Source organism: Mixophyes fleayi, chromosome 10 (genome assembly GCF_038048845.1).
Source record: "Mixophyes fleayi isolate aMixFle1 chromosome 10, aMixFle1.hap1, whole genome shotgun sequence".
NCBI lineage: Eukaryota > Metazoa > Chordata > Amphibia > Anura > Limnodynastidae > Mixophyes > Mixophyes fleayi.
Genome location: NC_134411.1, coordinates 8,554,295 through 8,572,993, shown reverse-complemented (window position 1 = coordinate 8,572,993; position 18,699 = coordinate 8,554,295). Strand labels below are relative to the sequence as shown.

General features: G+C 38.5%; 1 protein-coding gene across 2 annotated transcripts in view; it reads right to left on the bottom strand.

Moving 5' to 3' along the window:
• RASSF7 (Ras association domain family member 7) overlaps positions 1 to 18,699 on the bottom strand; it is a 48,389-nt gene that overhangs the window by 4,705 nt on the left and 24,985 nt on the right. Inside the window, exons 2-4 of one of the 2 annotated variants that reach the window (XM_075187813.1) lie at positions 16,802 to 16,884; positions 9,124 to 9,320; positions 4,828 to 5,717 (exon numbers count right to left, since the gene is read on the bottom strand). In XM_075187813.1, coding sequence (XP_075043914.1) covers positions 4,828 to 5,717; positions 9,124 to 9,226 — 993 coding nt within the window. In that variant the 5' untranslated portion in view covers positions 9,227 to 9,320; positions 16,802 to 16,884. The remainder of the gene's footprint in view (positions 1 to 4,827; positions 5,718 to 9,123; positions 9,321 to 16,801; positions 16,885 to 18,699) is intronic. The other variant, XM_075187814.1, reaches the window with a different exon arrangement.

Sequence of the window (18,699 nt, the reverse complement as noted above, 5' to 3'; positions counted from 1 at the left end):
GTAACATTGTCCAGGAGAACACTTTTTTTGCCTTACTTTCCTTAATGAATCAGGCTCCTTGTATGTAGTCCTAGTGAAGATTCAACAATGCCGTTTGGTTTTCTAAACTAGTACCCAACTAATTCCAGCCTTGTTATTGGTGCTCAAGTGGTGATGGCAATAATAACTGCTCAGGCAGAAATCCTTCTGTTTAGGTAGTGGAAGGCTGCTCAACAACATTTAATTTGCACTTCTTAGGGAGGAGTGCTTACCAACGCCAGACAATTTTATAAGATTGACTTAGTGAAGAGGCAGGGTTCTACGAGGTGGCACAAGCCACCAAAATTGAAATGTTTAGGTAAAAACCATGTTGGTAAAATTACATTGTGTGTTAACCTGACATTCCACTTTAATTCTCATAGAACAGAAAGTATCACACCACACACTCTATTACAAAGTGCGGCTTCCTTTCTCACACTATTAAGACGATCCTGATGGGATCAGATACAGATGAAAGGGCTGAGACTGGAAATCACGTGTCGTGTATGAATCAACCAATCCACACTCCTGAGAAGCAGTTCCCGATTAATGTGACAAGTTGCTGCAGAGGAGTGAACTACAGCAAGGTGGACGTGTTTATTGAAATATAAACACTCCAGTTATTGCATGTGTATTATTTAGCTCCCTAATACGCAGCCTCTGCTTTACATGAATATAAAATAATGGCTTTACTTGCTCTTTATCAAACCAGCTGTCAGACAGATGGAAAAGTTTCTGCATAGACATAAGTCAAAACCATGATATTAAAAGAATATTTACATCTTCAATTAAACATGTAAAATTAAGTTTACTTTAACCTGCTAAATGTGTTTTCTGAATTTCATACGTGCCTATTTGACAAATGCCAAGCACTTCAACAAGCTGCAACACTGTTCCACCTTTCTGCTTATTCGTCAAATGCAATGCCATCCTGTATCCTGCATATGAGGAAATGTATAAGAACGGGGACTACATAATCTCATACTTGTCAACTCTCCCGGAATATCCGGGAGACTCCCGCATTTCACGAGAGTCTCCCGGACTCCCGGGAGAGTGTGGCAATCTCCCTGATCTGCCCACTTCCTAGTGAAGTGGGTAGAATTAGGTTCAAAACACTGCGAATCACCGGGATTCATTACGTCATGGGGGTGGGGCCAAAATGGCGCCATTTTCCGAGTCCCGCACCCTGCACGCCCACCTTCCCCGGATCATATTTGCCATAAGTTGGCAAGTATGCATAATCTGTTTCAGGTGTACAGTAACAGGGAAAAAAAATATCTTTCATAAGTTGTAGTATTGTTGTGTGTGGAAAGCAGTGAAGGAGGCCAGAGCAGATCGGATACATAAGAAAGTATATTAACTAGGTAAAAAGCAATGAGAGTTGTACGAAAGGTGCCTTTTAAAATGGGTTTGTGCATTCATGTGCAGCACGGCGGCTTAGTGGTTAGCACTTCTGCCTCACAGCACTGGGGTCGTGAATTCAATTCCTGACCATGGCCTTATCTGTGAGGAGTTTGTATGTTCTGCCCGTGGGTTTCCTCCTTCGGATGCTCCGGTTTCCTCCCACACTCCTAAAACATACTAGTAGGTTAATTGACTACTATTAAATTGACCTTAGTCTCTCTGGCTCTCTGTGTATGTTATGGAATTTAGACTGTAAGCTTCAGTGGGGCAGGGACTGATGTGAGCGAGTTCTCTGTACAGCGCTGCGAAATTAGTGGCGCTATATTAATAAATAAATGATGATGATTCATGATCCATAATGTTGAATAAAAACAAATGTGTCTGTATGAGTTTTAGAACCATAAATCTACAATGTTTGTACATAAAAAATGGGAACAGTTACTGGTGAAGTCAGTAACTGAACCAGCACCGGATTTACCATACAGATTAGTGATGGCAGAGAAATGGGAAATTCTTAGTTTTTGTGTTGGTGTCTACACTGCACAAATTCAAATTCAATATGTTTCCATTAAACATAGGGTATACTATGGAAGGTCCATCAACCAACCTCACATTGATTCACGTATGTGTCCAAACCAGTCAGCAGGACTGTTGTCAGTGCTGGCAGCTGATATATTCTCTAATAGACTCCTACGTGATTGGGTTGCACGTTACTCTGGCCAAACGACCAGATTTACCTGTAAATGAGCTGTCTACAGGCAATGTCAGAGTTTGTAGTGTGGAAATATAAGAATCACTGGAAGACACAAAGCATTTTTCCAAGCAGTGAAAGGCAACATAAACTAATAGGTGAGTGTATAGAACTATATAAATTATAGGAGTGATATGGAGAGAAATAGGACATACTAAACTAGTCATACAAGTTATTTAATTAAGGAAAAATAGGATTATACACAGCCAGAGACTGTACTTGAACCAGTTCCTATAACAGTCGCTTACCTTATATAAAGCTTATGGATACTGTGGACCTGCAGCAATTGCTAAAGTGCCCATACCTGCTGTAATATTGCTGGCTGTACTGGGAAATTAGCTTGACTTCACAGCATGATTTAAGATGTTTATCATAGTTATCTGGTATGCCCATAAACCTAGTTGCTGGGTGACCTCTATTAGCCAAGCGGCAAGATCGCAGCATGATTGTGGGCAGCATGGTGGCTAAGTGGTTAGCACTTCTGCCTCACAGCACTGGGGTCACGAGTTCGATTCCCAACCATGGCCTTATCTATGTGGAGTTTGTATATTCCACCCGTGTTTGCGTGGGTCTCAGTTTCCAACCACTCCAAAAACATACTGGTAGGTTAGTTGGCTGCTATTAAATTCCCCTTAGTCTCTCTCGGTCTGTGTGTATATATTAGGGGATTTAGATTGTAAGCTCCAAAGGGGCAGGGACTGATGTGAGTGAGTTCTCTGTACAGCGCTGCGGAATTAGTGGCGCTATATAAATAGATGATGATGATGATGATGATGATGAATGGCTAGCTTTAGCCTCTTTACAAAAAACTGCATGCCCAGAGAGTTACTATAATAGGTCAGCAGCAGCTGATGACCCTTAGCTCTATTCTGCAAGTTACAAAAATAAAAAAAGTGAATGAATTTGATTCACTTTGTCTTTTTTTTTTTTTTTTTAATAGCTATAGAAAGTATGAACGTCACAGACACAGAAAGGTGTATTCTATAGAAGTGGCTAAAAAAAATTAAAAAAAACTTAAACCCCAATCCTATGGAAAGATTAAAATGTTTTTATATTGTTCTTGTGGGCACTGTAGTTAGCATCACTGCCTCACCGTACTGGGGCTGTTGGTTCTAGTCCATCAAGGGCACTATCCATGTGGAGTTTGTATGTTCTCCCCATGTTCACTTGGGTTTCCTGTGTGTGTGTGCACCAGTTTCCCCCCCACACTCCCCCCAAAAATACTGGTATGTTAACTGGCTCTGAACGAAACGGTCCTGTGTGTGTGTGTGATACAGATTGTAGACTAATCTCCACTGGGGCATGAACACGTCAATGAGTAAACATTGTCTGTAAAGTGCTGCGCAATATGTTGGAGCTGTACAAATAAAGGTTAATAAATAATATAGGGCGTTATTTCAGAATAAGATAGATCTGTTCATTTCTAAAGATTCCACTAGAGGGCGTCATTGAGTTTTAAAAAGCAAAATGTAGGTTTTAAAAAGAGAAGATGCCTTTGTTGTTAAAACAGAATTCTCTGTTATAAATAAAGCAGAGATTGTTTGTTTGTTTTTACTTTTAGTACTATGTGTGATTGATCCATTGATTTTATTTAGTTTGTTAATATGATTCATATATAACTAATATTCCTTCACCTGCATTGTAGTGGGAATAAAGTCATTCTATTGTATGACGTAAATAATTCACAGAAATAAAAGCAAAATGCTATATCTTGGAGCACAAAAGTATATCTATAAAATCTGATTAACTTTGAAAAATATCTTTTATTATAAGACAAACATTCAAAACAGTCAACACTAATGCAAACCTCATAAACAAACAGTCTATAAATAAAGTGTACACTATACAATAATACCACAGTAATCATGTTTATTATTGGGAAAAACATTTTGACCTGTTAAAATGTATCATTATATGAGCCATATCTCTATAATATAAAAGAGAACTGCCAGCCTCCACTCCTAGCAATGGATGCATGGAAATTGGGGAATAAGTGTCACAGATTACATAAGAAGTTATGGATTTGTGTGCGCTTAGTTTTTTCCTAAACAGGCATTACAGTTAAAACAACAGACATAGCCGCTGATACCAGGTAGAACCACAATATGGGAACATTTTAATTTCTAATCATTTCTATGTGTTTAGAGATGGAAAATGTAATTTTAAGGTGTTTTTTGCTTTTCTGTTTTCTAACAAAATCTGATATTTATCGATATAAAATCATCATTGTGATTCAATTTCTGAATATAGTTATTGTGGTGGAAGTTTTTTTTTAATTTATTTATTGTCCATTCCTAGATTACTAGCTCTTATTTTGTAGAGCTAACATTACAATAACCTTGATTTTAAGGTCACAGATTTCAACTACTCAACTACTCAACTACTAAACCCATTAACAATCACTTATGCACAACTTTTCCCTCTATATTCTGGTTGAGCACATCCTGTGTTATTTCGTCTGGTTATAGCATAGTCTGCTTTTCTTTTTGCCCAGTGATGTAGTTTGTGAACAAACAACCACCAGAAGTTCAAGATGCAGCAGATCTACTCTGCTCTCATGGACATTAAACAAAGAAATAGCCTTATAGTAAGCAGTTGTGACCTCACATGCCTAACCCAAGCCTGGTGCTCCTACATGTGAGCAGTAAGCCTACCTCTATGTTCCTCCTGGCCTCCGCACAGGCCCATTCCACGTTAGACAGATTGTGCTCCAATTCTTGGCTCTGTCCATTCTTTGATTCCAGTTCCTTTCTCATTTTAGCCACCATTTCTTCAATTTCAGTTTGACTAGGTTCCCCCGAAAGTCTCTTTGAAGCCTCCTTCTGTATTTCCTGCTCCAGAGCTTGAGTCCTTTCACTCAACTCTTTGATCTTAATGGTGTAATCCTCCATTTTAGCCCTTAAGTTTCTCATTTTTTCCTGCTTTTTCTGCTCATCTGCTCTTTCTCTTTCCAGTTCATCCAACCAAAACATTTCCTCTCCCAGCTCGGCATCATTTCGACGAATAAGTCTTTCTAAGAAAGCTACCTCCTCCTCCTCATCAGGTCCACCAGCCCTGCCTCTCTCCCATGTTTGGAAGTCCTTGCCTAAAGAGCCGTTTTGCATTTCCAATGTCTTGAGATGTTCTTGTTGTTGTAGCACCAGCTTGAATAGATCCTCTTTGCTGGGCTGTCTAGGGGCAACATCTTTAACAACTGTACCATTCAGCTGTTTCTGCCTGTGCTTCAGCAAAACGTCACTTGAGCTCATAGGTCCTAGATTAAAAGTTAAAGACTTTTTAGGTTCTTTTGACCTTGTGACCTCTGTACATACTGTCCGGGGGTTCAGAGGCAAGCTGGACCTAACAAAACTTCTTTCTGGAGGGGAGGAAACACTGTCTGACGATGGGCGTTCAGCTAAACTCGGTCCTGTTCGCCTCAATATAAAATGGACATCGTTGGCGTATTGTCCACTCTTGACTAGGAATTCCAAAGGTCTCTCATGAGGCAGAAGCTGCCTTTCTTTATCCCGTAGTGTTTGGATGAGGACATAACGTCCTGTCTGACCTATAACAACAATGATCAAGTAGAATTAAAATTCAAACAAACCAACACTCAAAAGAAAACAAGCCCTACAAATATTTCTGGCCACCAACAAGTTTGCAAATACAGTTGGAGAAGAGATTAGGGGTGGGATATTCTATGAGAGGTAGGGTGTAAAATTATCTTTAAATACACAGTTTCAAAATTATACATAATTGTATTAGATCAACAGTAGTGTACAATGCTCAAACAATGATTATGCAGATGGACACGGCAACAAATTATCTACTATATAAATGCCTAGTGGCGTGTGTGTGGGAAAAAAAAAAACCAAGCTGCTGGGCAGAGTTATACACTGAAACATGAAGAGGATAGGAAGAATTGTGTATTGGAAGGCACTCAGCGATCTACTTGTTAAAAATAAAACTTGTACTTTATTAATATACTTAAAATATACCTCCTAATTGAATAGCGAAATATTAAAGTGACTAAAGTGAATTAAAATAGCAAATTAAATTGCTATGCCCTGCTACTTGTTATCAATATATATAAAAAGCTAATCAGTATATAATAGTCACTCCTCTTCTAATTATATTTGACTGCCTAAGATACCATTGCAACTGAAAATGTATGCTGTGTGTACTGAGGTTATCTTTATTGGAACCAATGGTCATATGATTATAGTTGACACAATTTATAAGGTAATGAGCTTATATGTTGACTCAAACCTCTGATGATGTAAGGAGCATTTTATTATATAAGTATATTCTCATGTTTATATAAGCTCACACTAAGTTGAATATTGATATATGTTATTATTAAGTAGTATTTCTGGGGCTAAAAGGAACTCTGACTAATGTTGATTAGTTTGTATAATCTAGTAATCCTTTGTCCCTGTAATATACTACTGAACTGCTAACAAACAGGCGCTTGATATGTCTGTAGTTCTCCTACTAATATTGATAGTGCCGTTTGTGCAGTCCTGCATACACACACTAGTGAACTGCTACCAATCAAGCACCTGATATATCTGTTAGTTCACCTACTAAATAGCGGTAGTGCCGTTTGGCAATCATACACACACACATACATTTAGATTAATAAATGACCCATACAAGGGTGAGTGATAGTTAGGTTAATACAGGTAGCAAGGAGTGAATATTTGCAGCAACAGGGTAAACGCCAACGCGCGTTTCGCTACATGCTTTTTCAAGGCCTTGTGGCGTTTACCCTGTTGCTGCAAATATTCACTCCTTGCTACCTGTATTAACCTAACTATCACTCACCCTTGTATGGGTCATTTATTAATCTAAATGTATGTGTGTGTGTATGATTGCCAAACGGCACTACCGCTATTTAGTAGGTGAACTAACAGATATATCAGGTGCTTGATTGGTAGCAGTTCACTAGTGTGTGTATGCAGGACTGCACAAACGGCACTATCAATATTAGTAGGAGAACTAGACATATCAAGCGCCTGTTTGTTAGCAGTTCAGTAGTATATTACAGGGACAAAGGATTACTAGATTATACAAACTAATCAACATTAGTCAGAGTTCCTTTTAGCCCCAGAAATACTACTTAATAATAACATATATCAATATTCAACTTAGTGTGAGCTTATATAAACATGAGAATATACTTATATAATAAAATGCTCCTTACATCATCAGAGGTTTGAGTCAACATATAAGCTCATTACCTTATAAATTGTGTCAACTATAATCATATGACCATTGGTTCCAATAAAGATAACCTCAGTACACACAGCATACATTTTCAGTTGCAATGGTATCTTAGGCAGTCAAATATAATTAGAAGAGGAGTGACTATTATATACTGATTAGCTTTTTATATATATTGATAACAAGTAGCAGGGCATAGCAATTTAATTTGCTATTTTAATTCACTTTAGTCACTTTAATATTTCGCTATTCAATTAGGAGGTATATTTTAAGTATATTAATAAAGTACAAGTTTTATTTTTAACAAGTAGATCGCTGAGTGCCTTCCAATACACAATTCTTCCTATCCTCTTCATGTTTCAATAATAGCTATTTGTGTAATAGTGCACCACCCAGTAAACTATTCTAACATTTGTAATTATATTTTGATACTGGAATAGCGATACCTAGTGCAGTGGTACCCTCCTTGTAGTAAATAGAGTTATACACTGACCTATATATTTCTTGAAGGAGAAGTGACAGTTGGGAGTGGTTGGTGGTTGCCAGGGTGACAGTGGGGAGTTTTTAACACCTTAAGTACCTTGATGAAGGATGTGGCGATGAAGATGAAGGATGAGGTGATGGAGAAAAATGATGAGGTGGTGACATGTGGACAAAACCACGTTAAAAAAGGGCGCTTGCGTCGGGAAGTAACGCTCTTCCCCTGATGAGGCCTGGGCTAGGCCCAAATGCATGACAAGAACCTTTTTAACACCTTAAGTAGCTTGATTTGACTAGAATGCATGAGTATCATGCACGGGTTAACTTGTGTTTCATAAGTACCCACTCTTGGGCTCAAATCCTCCTGAACCCCACTACATATACGGGTTGATGAACAGTGGCTTTTTATGCATGGAAAAATGCAGAGCATGTACACAGACTTAAGCATATTGGATGGTAGAATATAGATGAGAGGAAGTAGATTGAGCCCCAATGTGATCAATGCAGTAGCCAATAAAATTCATTTGTGGCACACATTTAAAACAACCATTTCCACAAAGTCTAAGGTGACTACACACTAGTGAACTTCCCAGCTTTGTTGCATTTTTACATGCATGGATAACAAAAATGGATCCAAGATCTTTAATGAAAATGCAACATCTATACGCACTTCTCTTACGAAAACAGGAGATAGATTAGACACAGACATCCTAAGCTCATCTGTTTAGACATGTTCCCAATAGGTAAAAAAAAATTGCTTTGTTAATGGTAATGCCTTTTTGTTGAGTGCACACAGCTGAATGCACAGACAAAGCTGTTGTAATGGAAGAGTATGTTATCAACCCAATTTTGGTTTTTGAACAGGAAATGCTATAACTTGTCTTTAAGTTCCACTACTTTTTATCAAGCATATATTTACTCTAAATACCACATATTCCAAAATTATCAATTAATTATACACATAGAAAAATAAAAAACTAATCTAAAATTTGGTATTCGTTAAAGAATGATCACATAGAAAACACTGTCCAAACATCCGGGTCAAGTTGTATTAAAATCAGATCTATCTTGTCCCGTTTCTAACCAGATGAGGGAAAACTAAAAGGGATCCATTTTGTAATGAAAATATATTGAATAGCTGTCTAAGAAAAAACAAAAGATTTTTGCTATTCTGTTATTAAGTTTATACCATCTAAGCAAATCCCGGTCTCATCATCTGGTTTATGAAAGGTTTCTCATTGACAGATAATTCAACATGCACTCACCTATGGCCTGGGCTAGGGCGATGACCACATCCTGACAGGATGTTCGCTCATTAACCCCACAAACTACTCGCTGTACCCCATCCACCCACACTTTTAACTCCATGCTGAAGACCAGTAACAGGAGCACAGGAGGAGGCTGGTTGAAGGGAAAGTCTGTCTGGTTAGTATCTCCTCATCACAATTCACACGATATAATCCTAGAGAAAAAGACAAGACAAAAATAAATAAAGAGGTCACCAATGTGCAGTCTTAAGTATTAAAACTGTTTAGTACACATAGTACAACACAGAACATGGATTGTTTATAATCATTTTGGGTCCAGTGTGTAATCTTCCGAGTCTGCTGATGTTTTGTTGTTGTTTTGATTGGCTAGGAATCAGTAACATCACTGAGGATAATCATGACCAATATTTCTGAGGCCTGACTAATATTTAAAGAGTCCTAATTACTCAATGGGCTGCCCCATACAAAAAAAAGAAAAGTATTTATATTGTAAGCAATCCAATTACCATTGTTTGTAGTAATTTGCCATGATAATTATGTACTTGAAAGCCTGTTTCCATTTTCATGAATATTGGTTGACTACTACAAAATGGCTGCCTACACTGTATATAGTGAAATGTGCACTTTAATGAAACTTGCTTGAGCTGCTTTGTGTGTCAGTCCAGGAGACCATATTCATCATAACATGTATACAGCCAAATACAATCTAAGGAATGTCAACATACCAGCAGAGTTACAGGTGCAACGTCACCAGTGTGACTGATACAGGAGCGCGTTTATAAAAAGAATAGCCTCAGAAGTGGTGGAATAGAACATGGCTGCCACTCCCCAAAATGGGAGAAAACACAGGTGAGTCAGAACCTAAGAATCCCAAGACATGACATGCAAATCACGCAATGGAATATTTATATCCACACCACACAATCTCTACCTAATTAACAGGAAAAACACAGGACAAGTCATTCAATGTCTAACGAATGCTGCATAACAAGTTTAGTGTTTACATAAGGTGTTTTCACCACAGGACAGAACATATGTTACAGTATAGTGCTAGGACATGCACGTGGAATATCAGTTGTGTGTACAAATACTATTCATACAGGTATACACTACAGGAATAACTATGGCAAAAGGAAATACAGTAATTCTGCCACATATTCACTTGAGTATGTGATAATATAGATGGATGTCACATATTGTATACAACAATTAGTCACAACATTAAAAATCACTGAAGTGAAGTGAATAATATCCCACCCCTTGACAGGTGTCAATGTAACAAGATATTAAAGAGCAAGTGAACAGTCAGTTCTTGAAGTTGATGGGTTGGAAGCAAGACAAATAGGCAAGTGTAAGGATCTGAGGGACTTTGTCAGAGCATCTCCAATATGATAGGTCTTGTGGGGCGTTCCCTGTATGCAGTGGTTAGTATCTACCAAAAGTGGTCCAAGAAAGGACAGGGTCATAAGCACCGAAGGCTCATTGATGTGCATGTGGAGCAAAGGCTAGTCCCACAGAAGAACTACTGTAGCACAAATTGCTGAAAACGTTAATGCTGGGTATGACAGAGAGGTGTCAGAACACACAGTGTATTGCAGCTTGCTGCATAGCCTCAGACTGGTTAGAGCAGGCTTGGCTAACCTGTGGAACTCCAGGTGTTGTGAAACTAGAAGCCCCAGCATGCTTTGCCAATATATAGCAGCTAATTGCTGGAAGGGTATGCTGGGACTTGTAATATCACAACACCTGGAGTGTCACATGTTAGCCAAGCCTGTGTTAGAGTGTCCATGCTGACCCCAGTCCATCGCTGAAAGCGCCTACAATAGGCACATGAGCGACTGAACTGTACCATAGAGAATGGAAAAAGGTGGCTTGGTCTGATGAATCTTGTTTTCTTTTACAACATATGGACGGCTGGGTGTGTGCGAGTAGTTTACATGGAAAAGAGATGGCACCAAGATGCACTATGGGAAGGAAGCAGTGTGATGCTCTGAGCAATGTTCAGCTTGGATCCTGGTATTTATGTGGATGTTACTTTGACACATACCACCTACCTAAACATTTTTGAAGACCAAGTAGACCCCTTCATTGCAATGGTATTTCCTGCTGGCAGTGGACTCTTTCAGCAGGATAATGCACCCTGTCACACTGCAAAAATCAAATCAGGAATGGTTTGAGGAACATGACAAAGTTGTAAAGGTTTTGACTTGGCCTTCAAATTCCTCAGATCTCCAAATTTCCCAACATACACACACACACACACACACACACACACAGAGAGAGAGAGAGAGAGAGAGAGAGAGAGACTAAGGTAAATGTAATAGTAGCCATTTAACCTATTAGTATGTTTTTGGAGTGTGGGAGGAAACCGGAGCACCCGGAGGAAACCCACGCAAACAGAGGGAGAACATACAAACTCCACAAGATATGGCCATGGTCGGGAATTGAACTCAAGACTGTGAGGCAGAAGTGCAAATCACTAAGCAACCGTGCTGACCTCATTGAGCATCTGTGTGATGTGCTGAAAAAACAAGTCCATGCCATGGAGGCTCCACCTCGCAGCTTACAGGACTTAGAGGTTCTGCTGCCAACATGTCAGATATCACAGGAAACCTTCAGAGGTCTTTTGGAGTCCATGAGTCAACCGGTCAGAGCTGTTTTGGTTGCAAGAGGGGAACCTACACAATATTAGGCAGGTGGTTTTAATGTTGTGGCTGATCGGTTTATACCCATAACAATCCATATATTTGATCCAGACAAAATTAACTAAACCCTCGTCTGTATATTTAAAATGAAGACTGGTCACATAGGGCTTTCCTGCATATCTGCAATTCTAGCTCTTATAAGCAGTAACTCTGTGCCTTAATAAATTTCCAAGTATTTAGTGAATATACAGCCCATGCAAGATTTAACAATAGCATCTCGGCAACCATTTAAGTTTGTTAAACTTGTTAAGAAGCTGTAGAGATCAGTCAATGTGATTAAATTCAGAAAACATCAATCACTGCACTGTTTATACTCATGACAGATTCTCGCAGGCTCATCAGTAACTATTGTTCCAATAGAGGGTTTAACGGCATGGATATGACCAAAGTAGTTTAGCCATAGTGGATGTTTCGTTAAAGGGGTCATACACTTATACTTTGTTTAATTGTATTTATTCAGGCAACTCTTGAACAAAGGTATATACCTATATACAGTGATTGTAAATCTCCAGTTTGACGCAATGAGGCTCTATTACTATTCCAAGTAATTACAAAATCTTTATTTAACGCTGTAAAAGTAGTATCACTCAGACGTGTATCTGTTTTGTAGATCTTGTCCCCAGAACAAAGTGTATTCTACACTTATTTGCCAGCTCTTCCAAAAATGCCCTATTGCTGACGCCTGAAGACAGGTTTTAGAAGAACCGTTTAAATGATGTACTCAAGTGAGCAAATCAGACACATGAGATGTACACATTTTAACTAGCCATGAATGAAAGCCATACTTGCCTATGTAAGCTGGAACCCTTTGGTAGATGCCGGCGAGAGGCACAGACAAGCGGGTCATTTTGGCCCAGCCCCTTGCGATGAAACGGACATTATTGTGGGGGGTGGGGCCAAAATTACGCAATTCACGGCAATCATCATTAATGAGGTGCCCATCCTGCCCACTTCACTAGGAAGCGGGCAGGATGCAGGAGAATTGCCCGCTTGTCCGGGAGACCTACTTGGAATTCGGGCAAGCTTGAAAGCATGGTCCTCACCTCCTTACGTGTTTGGTAATACTCAGTCTTGATTTATGACTGTGTTTGTTCTCAAATGTAAAGCCCTGCAGAGTAAGCTGACTCCAGTGGTCAAAGTGGGGATATATATGGTGGTATACCATACCACCAATCAGGGCCGGGTTAACCATAGGGCTAACTGGGCTCCATTCCCTTAATCCGGCCATACCACCACTTATAAATTTCCAATTCAACCACTGGCTGTGCAGTTTGTCTCTGTATAACATTCTAATAGTCAGAGAAGCAGCATTATTATTGCTCATAATGCAATGGACAAAAAGGTAACATCCTCTTTACACAACTCCTAGCAAAACTATTTGCATGACCCACCCTCTCTGTACTTGTACTTCACCTCCTCTCCTAGGATCTCCCAGAGGAGAGAAAAAAAAATTAACAAGTATGATCTTTAGGCATATGAAATAATGGTGTGGGGCATACTAAAAATTGTCAGGTTGATAGGCAAGCCTGGCTAAAAGGCATTAGTGCAAATAGTTTAACATAGATGAAAAGGATCTAAACAATTAGAATCTTCTGAAGCAATGAAGGGGTTAAATGTCTTTAGCAACACACAAAATTATGAATGGCGTGATTTACATATGGAAATGACAAAAACAATGTGAAGAATGCAGACATGCCTAGTTTAACGGTAATGTATCTTGTGAGGTCATCACAATTATTTGTTTTTTATTTTTAAACACTGCTGCAGCAAGAATCAAATCCTTCGAATTAATTGTCCAGGCATTTTGTCTACTAAGGATTAGCGTAGTGAGTACACATTCAACTCTACATCTCTTCTCCTGATCCAGAATCTAAGATTTCTCCCAGGCTGCCCCCCTCCCCCCACTGGAACAACCTCCCACGCTCTATCCGACTGTCCCCTAATCTGTGCACCTTCAAACGGGCACTTAAAACTCCTCTGTTCCTTAGAGCCTACCAGCCATCCTCCTAACAATCACTCCGTGCTTGTTCTCCTCACCTCTCTCTTCCCTTGTCCCGTTACTCGCTCCTCTTGCGCTAGATCTCCTCCACTGACTCCCCATTCTGTCTGCTTGCCCTCCTTTTAGGATGTAAGCTCTTACAGAGCAGGACCCTCTTCCCTCCTGTCTCTATATCTATTCTTCTGCTCCAACTTCACTGTACTAGATATGTTTGGAGCTTCTGAAGTTCTGCTATTTTTCGTTTATTGTTCTGTGCTATTCTACCCTTTATGGTCCACTGTTGTATTTTTGTACAGCGCCCTATAAATAAAGGATAATAATAATAAAAATTAATAATAATAATAATAATAATAATAATACTGTTCTAGGATTAGGTTTCTGTCTCAAAAAGAAAGAGTACATGGTGTGCATACTAAAGATGGTCACAGACCATGTTATTAGCTTGTGTGACGTGATCATTCCTTCTTAATCCGATAGTTTATTAAAAAAAATTGCAACTTCTATGCTGTAATTGAAAATATATCTAAATCGTATATATAAAGCCAATTGTTTATTAATCAAATGTGAAAAACGTGTGCAACAGGTCCCATATAATGAGCACATGTGGAAGGTAAACTATGCAATCGTTGCACTGGTTAGTTGCCGACATTTGGACATAACCATCATGGAAAGTTTAGCCACGTGAAGTCTATACATTAGAGATAGTGTAGTATGTAGAAAACCACACTCAACATTACCATATGACTATATTGCTACTGGTAATAAATCTTAATTTATCCTGCATGTGGTATAATTGGCCTCTGAATTTTGACCTGTCTGCTTGATGGTCATCATGATCAATCATGGTGGCTGATGGACACAGAGACGAAGGAGGACCAGTGGCAGTAGCACTAGTGATGGGACAATCATCTGTCACATCATACACTAGTGACTATATGTCTGATCCAAACTAGGTGGGTACAGGGGACAATAGCTACTGCATCCTCAGTGACAGAAGGGGGGAGGAGGATGCCCTTTAAAATATTACTAGTAGCCCATAGTTATATCCCTGTTGAGAATTGCAGTCAGCACGTAATATTAGAGAGTTTGTGTTGTGCAGTAAATCCATTTTAAAGGTACAAGGATGTTGCTGGAAACTGAAGCCTCCAGGGACAATCACGAAGGATACATTTTGCAGGAATAAGCCAGGTGGGCAGTATTTGTTCACTAATAGTCCACCATTCACAAACACCAACATTAAAACATATTCACCATCATTAAATGCATGGAGGAAGGGACTATTGACATTAGTGTCTGTTCTCAAAATAGATGTGTGTTGCCTGGCATGCATCTTCGCTACAAACAGTAATCTTGAGTGAGAAGCTGTTTAAACCCATTATACTTGCTCAGAGCAGGGAAGTGCCTTTTGAGAAAGATCATCAGGTGCAAGAAGATTACTTCACAGATAGTTTGCCTCACAGAATTACTCTTAATAGCACATGGCCATCAGACATCATGCTCAGATTCAAATAATATTTCTTTATAATCAATTATTGTACTGATGTACATAACACATGATTACCATTAGCAAATAAGAGTGGATTTCAATGTCAAAAGACTAAGCACAACCAGTCCACAGAGGTGGTATTAGCTGGACATTGAATATATTCCAGGGCTCAAGTCCAAAACAGTGAATTTTATTTATTAATATGACTGTCAGCTGCCATGCAGTCATCTCTGCATATGTAAATTAAATGTTTATCCATCTCATACACGCAGCAGAGGAAGCCATTTTATTGGCTTAACCAATATTCAGCCTCTCCCTGGGAACAAGTCACAGGTTCTAAGTGAATTCATAGGCAGCATTCTCATTAATATTAGTCCAGTCCAGAACATTTCTGTCTGCATTGTATTATGAGGATAGATAATTTCAAACATTCACCAAAGGCTCTCTAATAAAACACTTCAAGTCCTTTTAAAAAATTAGATATATGTACAACTTGTAAAAAATTAGATATATGCACAACTAATGTTTCAGTGTAATGTGCCTTTAGAACATCTCATTCCCCACTGAAAAATACAACTAAAAAGGCATGTTCACTAGTTCATTGTAGAAATAATATAAACTCTATATTTTACTTTCCTGAGATAATTCTACTATTTACTGCAATTACTGGAGATCATCTTTAAATATATCCACTTGAGGATGTTTTAGCCTAAATATCAGTTTTGTTTTTAATAACTTTTCCGAAAATTAATTTATTTCACATTAGAGAAAATAAATACAATTTGTATATAGTTTAATGTATACATAGCTTGACTACATTTTGTCATCACAGAAGACCCCAAAATGTACAAGGCCCAAAACAAAGACAGTAGTAAAAAATAAAAAAAAATGAAAATGTTTTTTTTTTTTTGGTTTTTCTTAAAGGGAAGTATGATCAAAAAAACTGGCTTTAATATTGTATCTTTTTTAATATCAACTATAAAATTAGCTTGGCAATTATGTTTTTTTTAGAACATATCATGTTTGATTAAATGTGTTCTATAGAAGAAGATTTTATTTTAATTCTAAGATTTTTTTTTACATTTAAAGTAGAGATATCACTGTTGCATTTACGATTTAAATTAAATTCCTTGTATTTAAGACTAAAAGCCTGGTGCTCTACAGGTTTGTTAATAGCTTTTTAATTATATTACTTAGAGATTGTAGTTACCTTAGTTTTCTTCAGTGTGAATAACTCTACAACATTGGTGGCATATGCAGCAATAATACTTCTTTTTTAGTTGACACTATTACATTTAAATATACATTTCCATAAAAATAGGGACATGCTGAGAAAGTCCTTTCTTATTACTAAAAAGCACTTATAATACAGCAGTAACAAAACTACCAATTCAGATGATTCAACTCAATTACAAGAGAGGATACTTCCACTTAAAATGTTTTGGTTAATAATTATTACATGAAACATAGTTACAATGTACATACCTTTCTCAGTAGAGATTCCTGGGATATTTCACAAGGGTGAGTCACCTGTTCTATGATACTGTTACACGTACCCGCGACTTGTACTGCAGGAAGTAGAGTTAAGATTTTCAGACAGGAGTTTGCAGAAGAGTTGACCAATTTTCTGACATTTGCTTTCATTGGCCAATTAATCATAGATAACTATATAAATATAGTTCTTGGGGGGTTTTTTTCCCCCAGACAGGAAAATCAGCTTTATAGCAAGAATATAATCTGCTACCATACTGTCTGTAAACAGACTGAAGTGTCCTCTTGCAAAGCTCAGTTTTATAAAGTTACCACCCTCAGCTTCTCTCTCTCCCCCTCCCCAGTTTCAGTATAAACGGGAGTGGCTGCTGGACTTGTAGAACCTGCCTGGTCTTAGACAAATAGGATAGTATGCTGGCCAGAGGACAGTAATAATAGGTTATCAGCAATTATCTATATACTAGAAGACTCGTAGATCAGCAAAATGTGTACAAAACATAGGTATAATACGTTTTATAACAGGATAATGGAGTCTACAGGCTAAAGATTAGCATTAACCTTACTTATGTGGTGGCATGAAAGGTATGCAGCACCTTGCAATATAAATGGCAATTGTGGGTTTTAAAATGGAAGAAAATAACAGAAACAAGGCTTCTGTCTTTATGAGCTTACAATCTAGTCCAGGCCTGTCCAACCTGCGGGCCTCCAGATGTTGTGAAACTACAAGTCCCAGCATGCCCTTCCAGCTATCAACAGGTTGTCTACTGGCAAAGCATGCTGGGGCTTGTAGTTTCACAACACCTGGAGGGCCGCAGGTTGGACAGGCCTGATCTAGTCCATGATAAGTTTATTGCATGAGCAGACAACCTGTGGCGCCCTCTAGTTGTGAAACTACAGCATATACCACCAGCTCCAGCTCGCCTCAAACACACAACTAAGGTAGTTTATCTAGGATAAACATTGCCTCGAAAAATGCGGTCACAATTTCATAGGAAGATATCCAAAGTGTGTCAGGAATAACACTGACATTATCCACAACATTAACACAAATATAGTCAATGGGCTTAGACATACTATACCTGTGCAGTTTGTGTATTCACATGCTGAAAGGGTTATATAAAAGCTGCACCAGAAATCCTCCTTCAAACAAACCAACTCTTTAATTATCGCCTGTTGAAAGTTTACTTTAACTGTTGTGAAAACAGGGTCAATAACCGAGCTCTGTTTTATTGTCCAATGATCGTTATGACTGGTGATTAACTTTTTTGGTGCTGGAATCTCAGGGTTAAAAAGGTACAGTCTCATCTAGTGTGTTAAGTTGATAAGAAACCTTTACAACAAAGCTTTCAACTTATACATATCACCTTGTAGGATGTAGTTTGGTTCTTACAATTGTACTACTAATTAATGGATGAATCTCTCCCTCGTATTACTACTGGCTTGTATGTAATCTGCATAAAGAAACATTATGACCACTAGCTAGAATAGTGACTGTTGACACATTTGCATATCTAGGGTAAGAACAGCCAATGAGACCTACATGGTTATGGAAATAGCCAATTTGTCAGAACCCAGCTGGTGTTAAGTGATCATTAGGGAGACCTGCCAATATACTGCTAGGGCATTACATGACAGATGCCTCCATGGACACCAACCAGGAACAATGAAGATGTGATCAACTTTCACCTACTCCCATGGACTGCCTGCCTTGCATTACAATAGGTTATGAAGCTTCTCGGGTATCACTCTGCAGGTGAATCCTCTAGGACAGTATCTCCCAACACAATGATTTCATATAGAAGTAATTGTAATACTAGATCTATCTAGCAGAGGGGTTTTTAATATTTTAGGTCTGTCCCAGATAGATTTGCAGTCAGTTTTCGGGGTCTTGA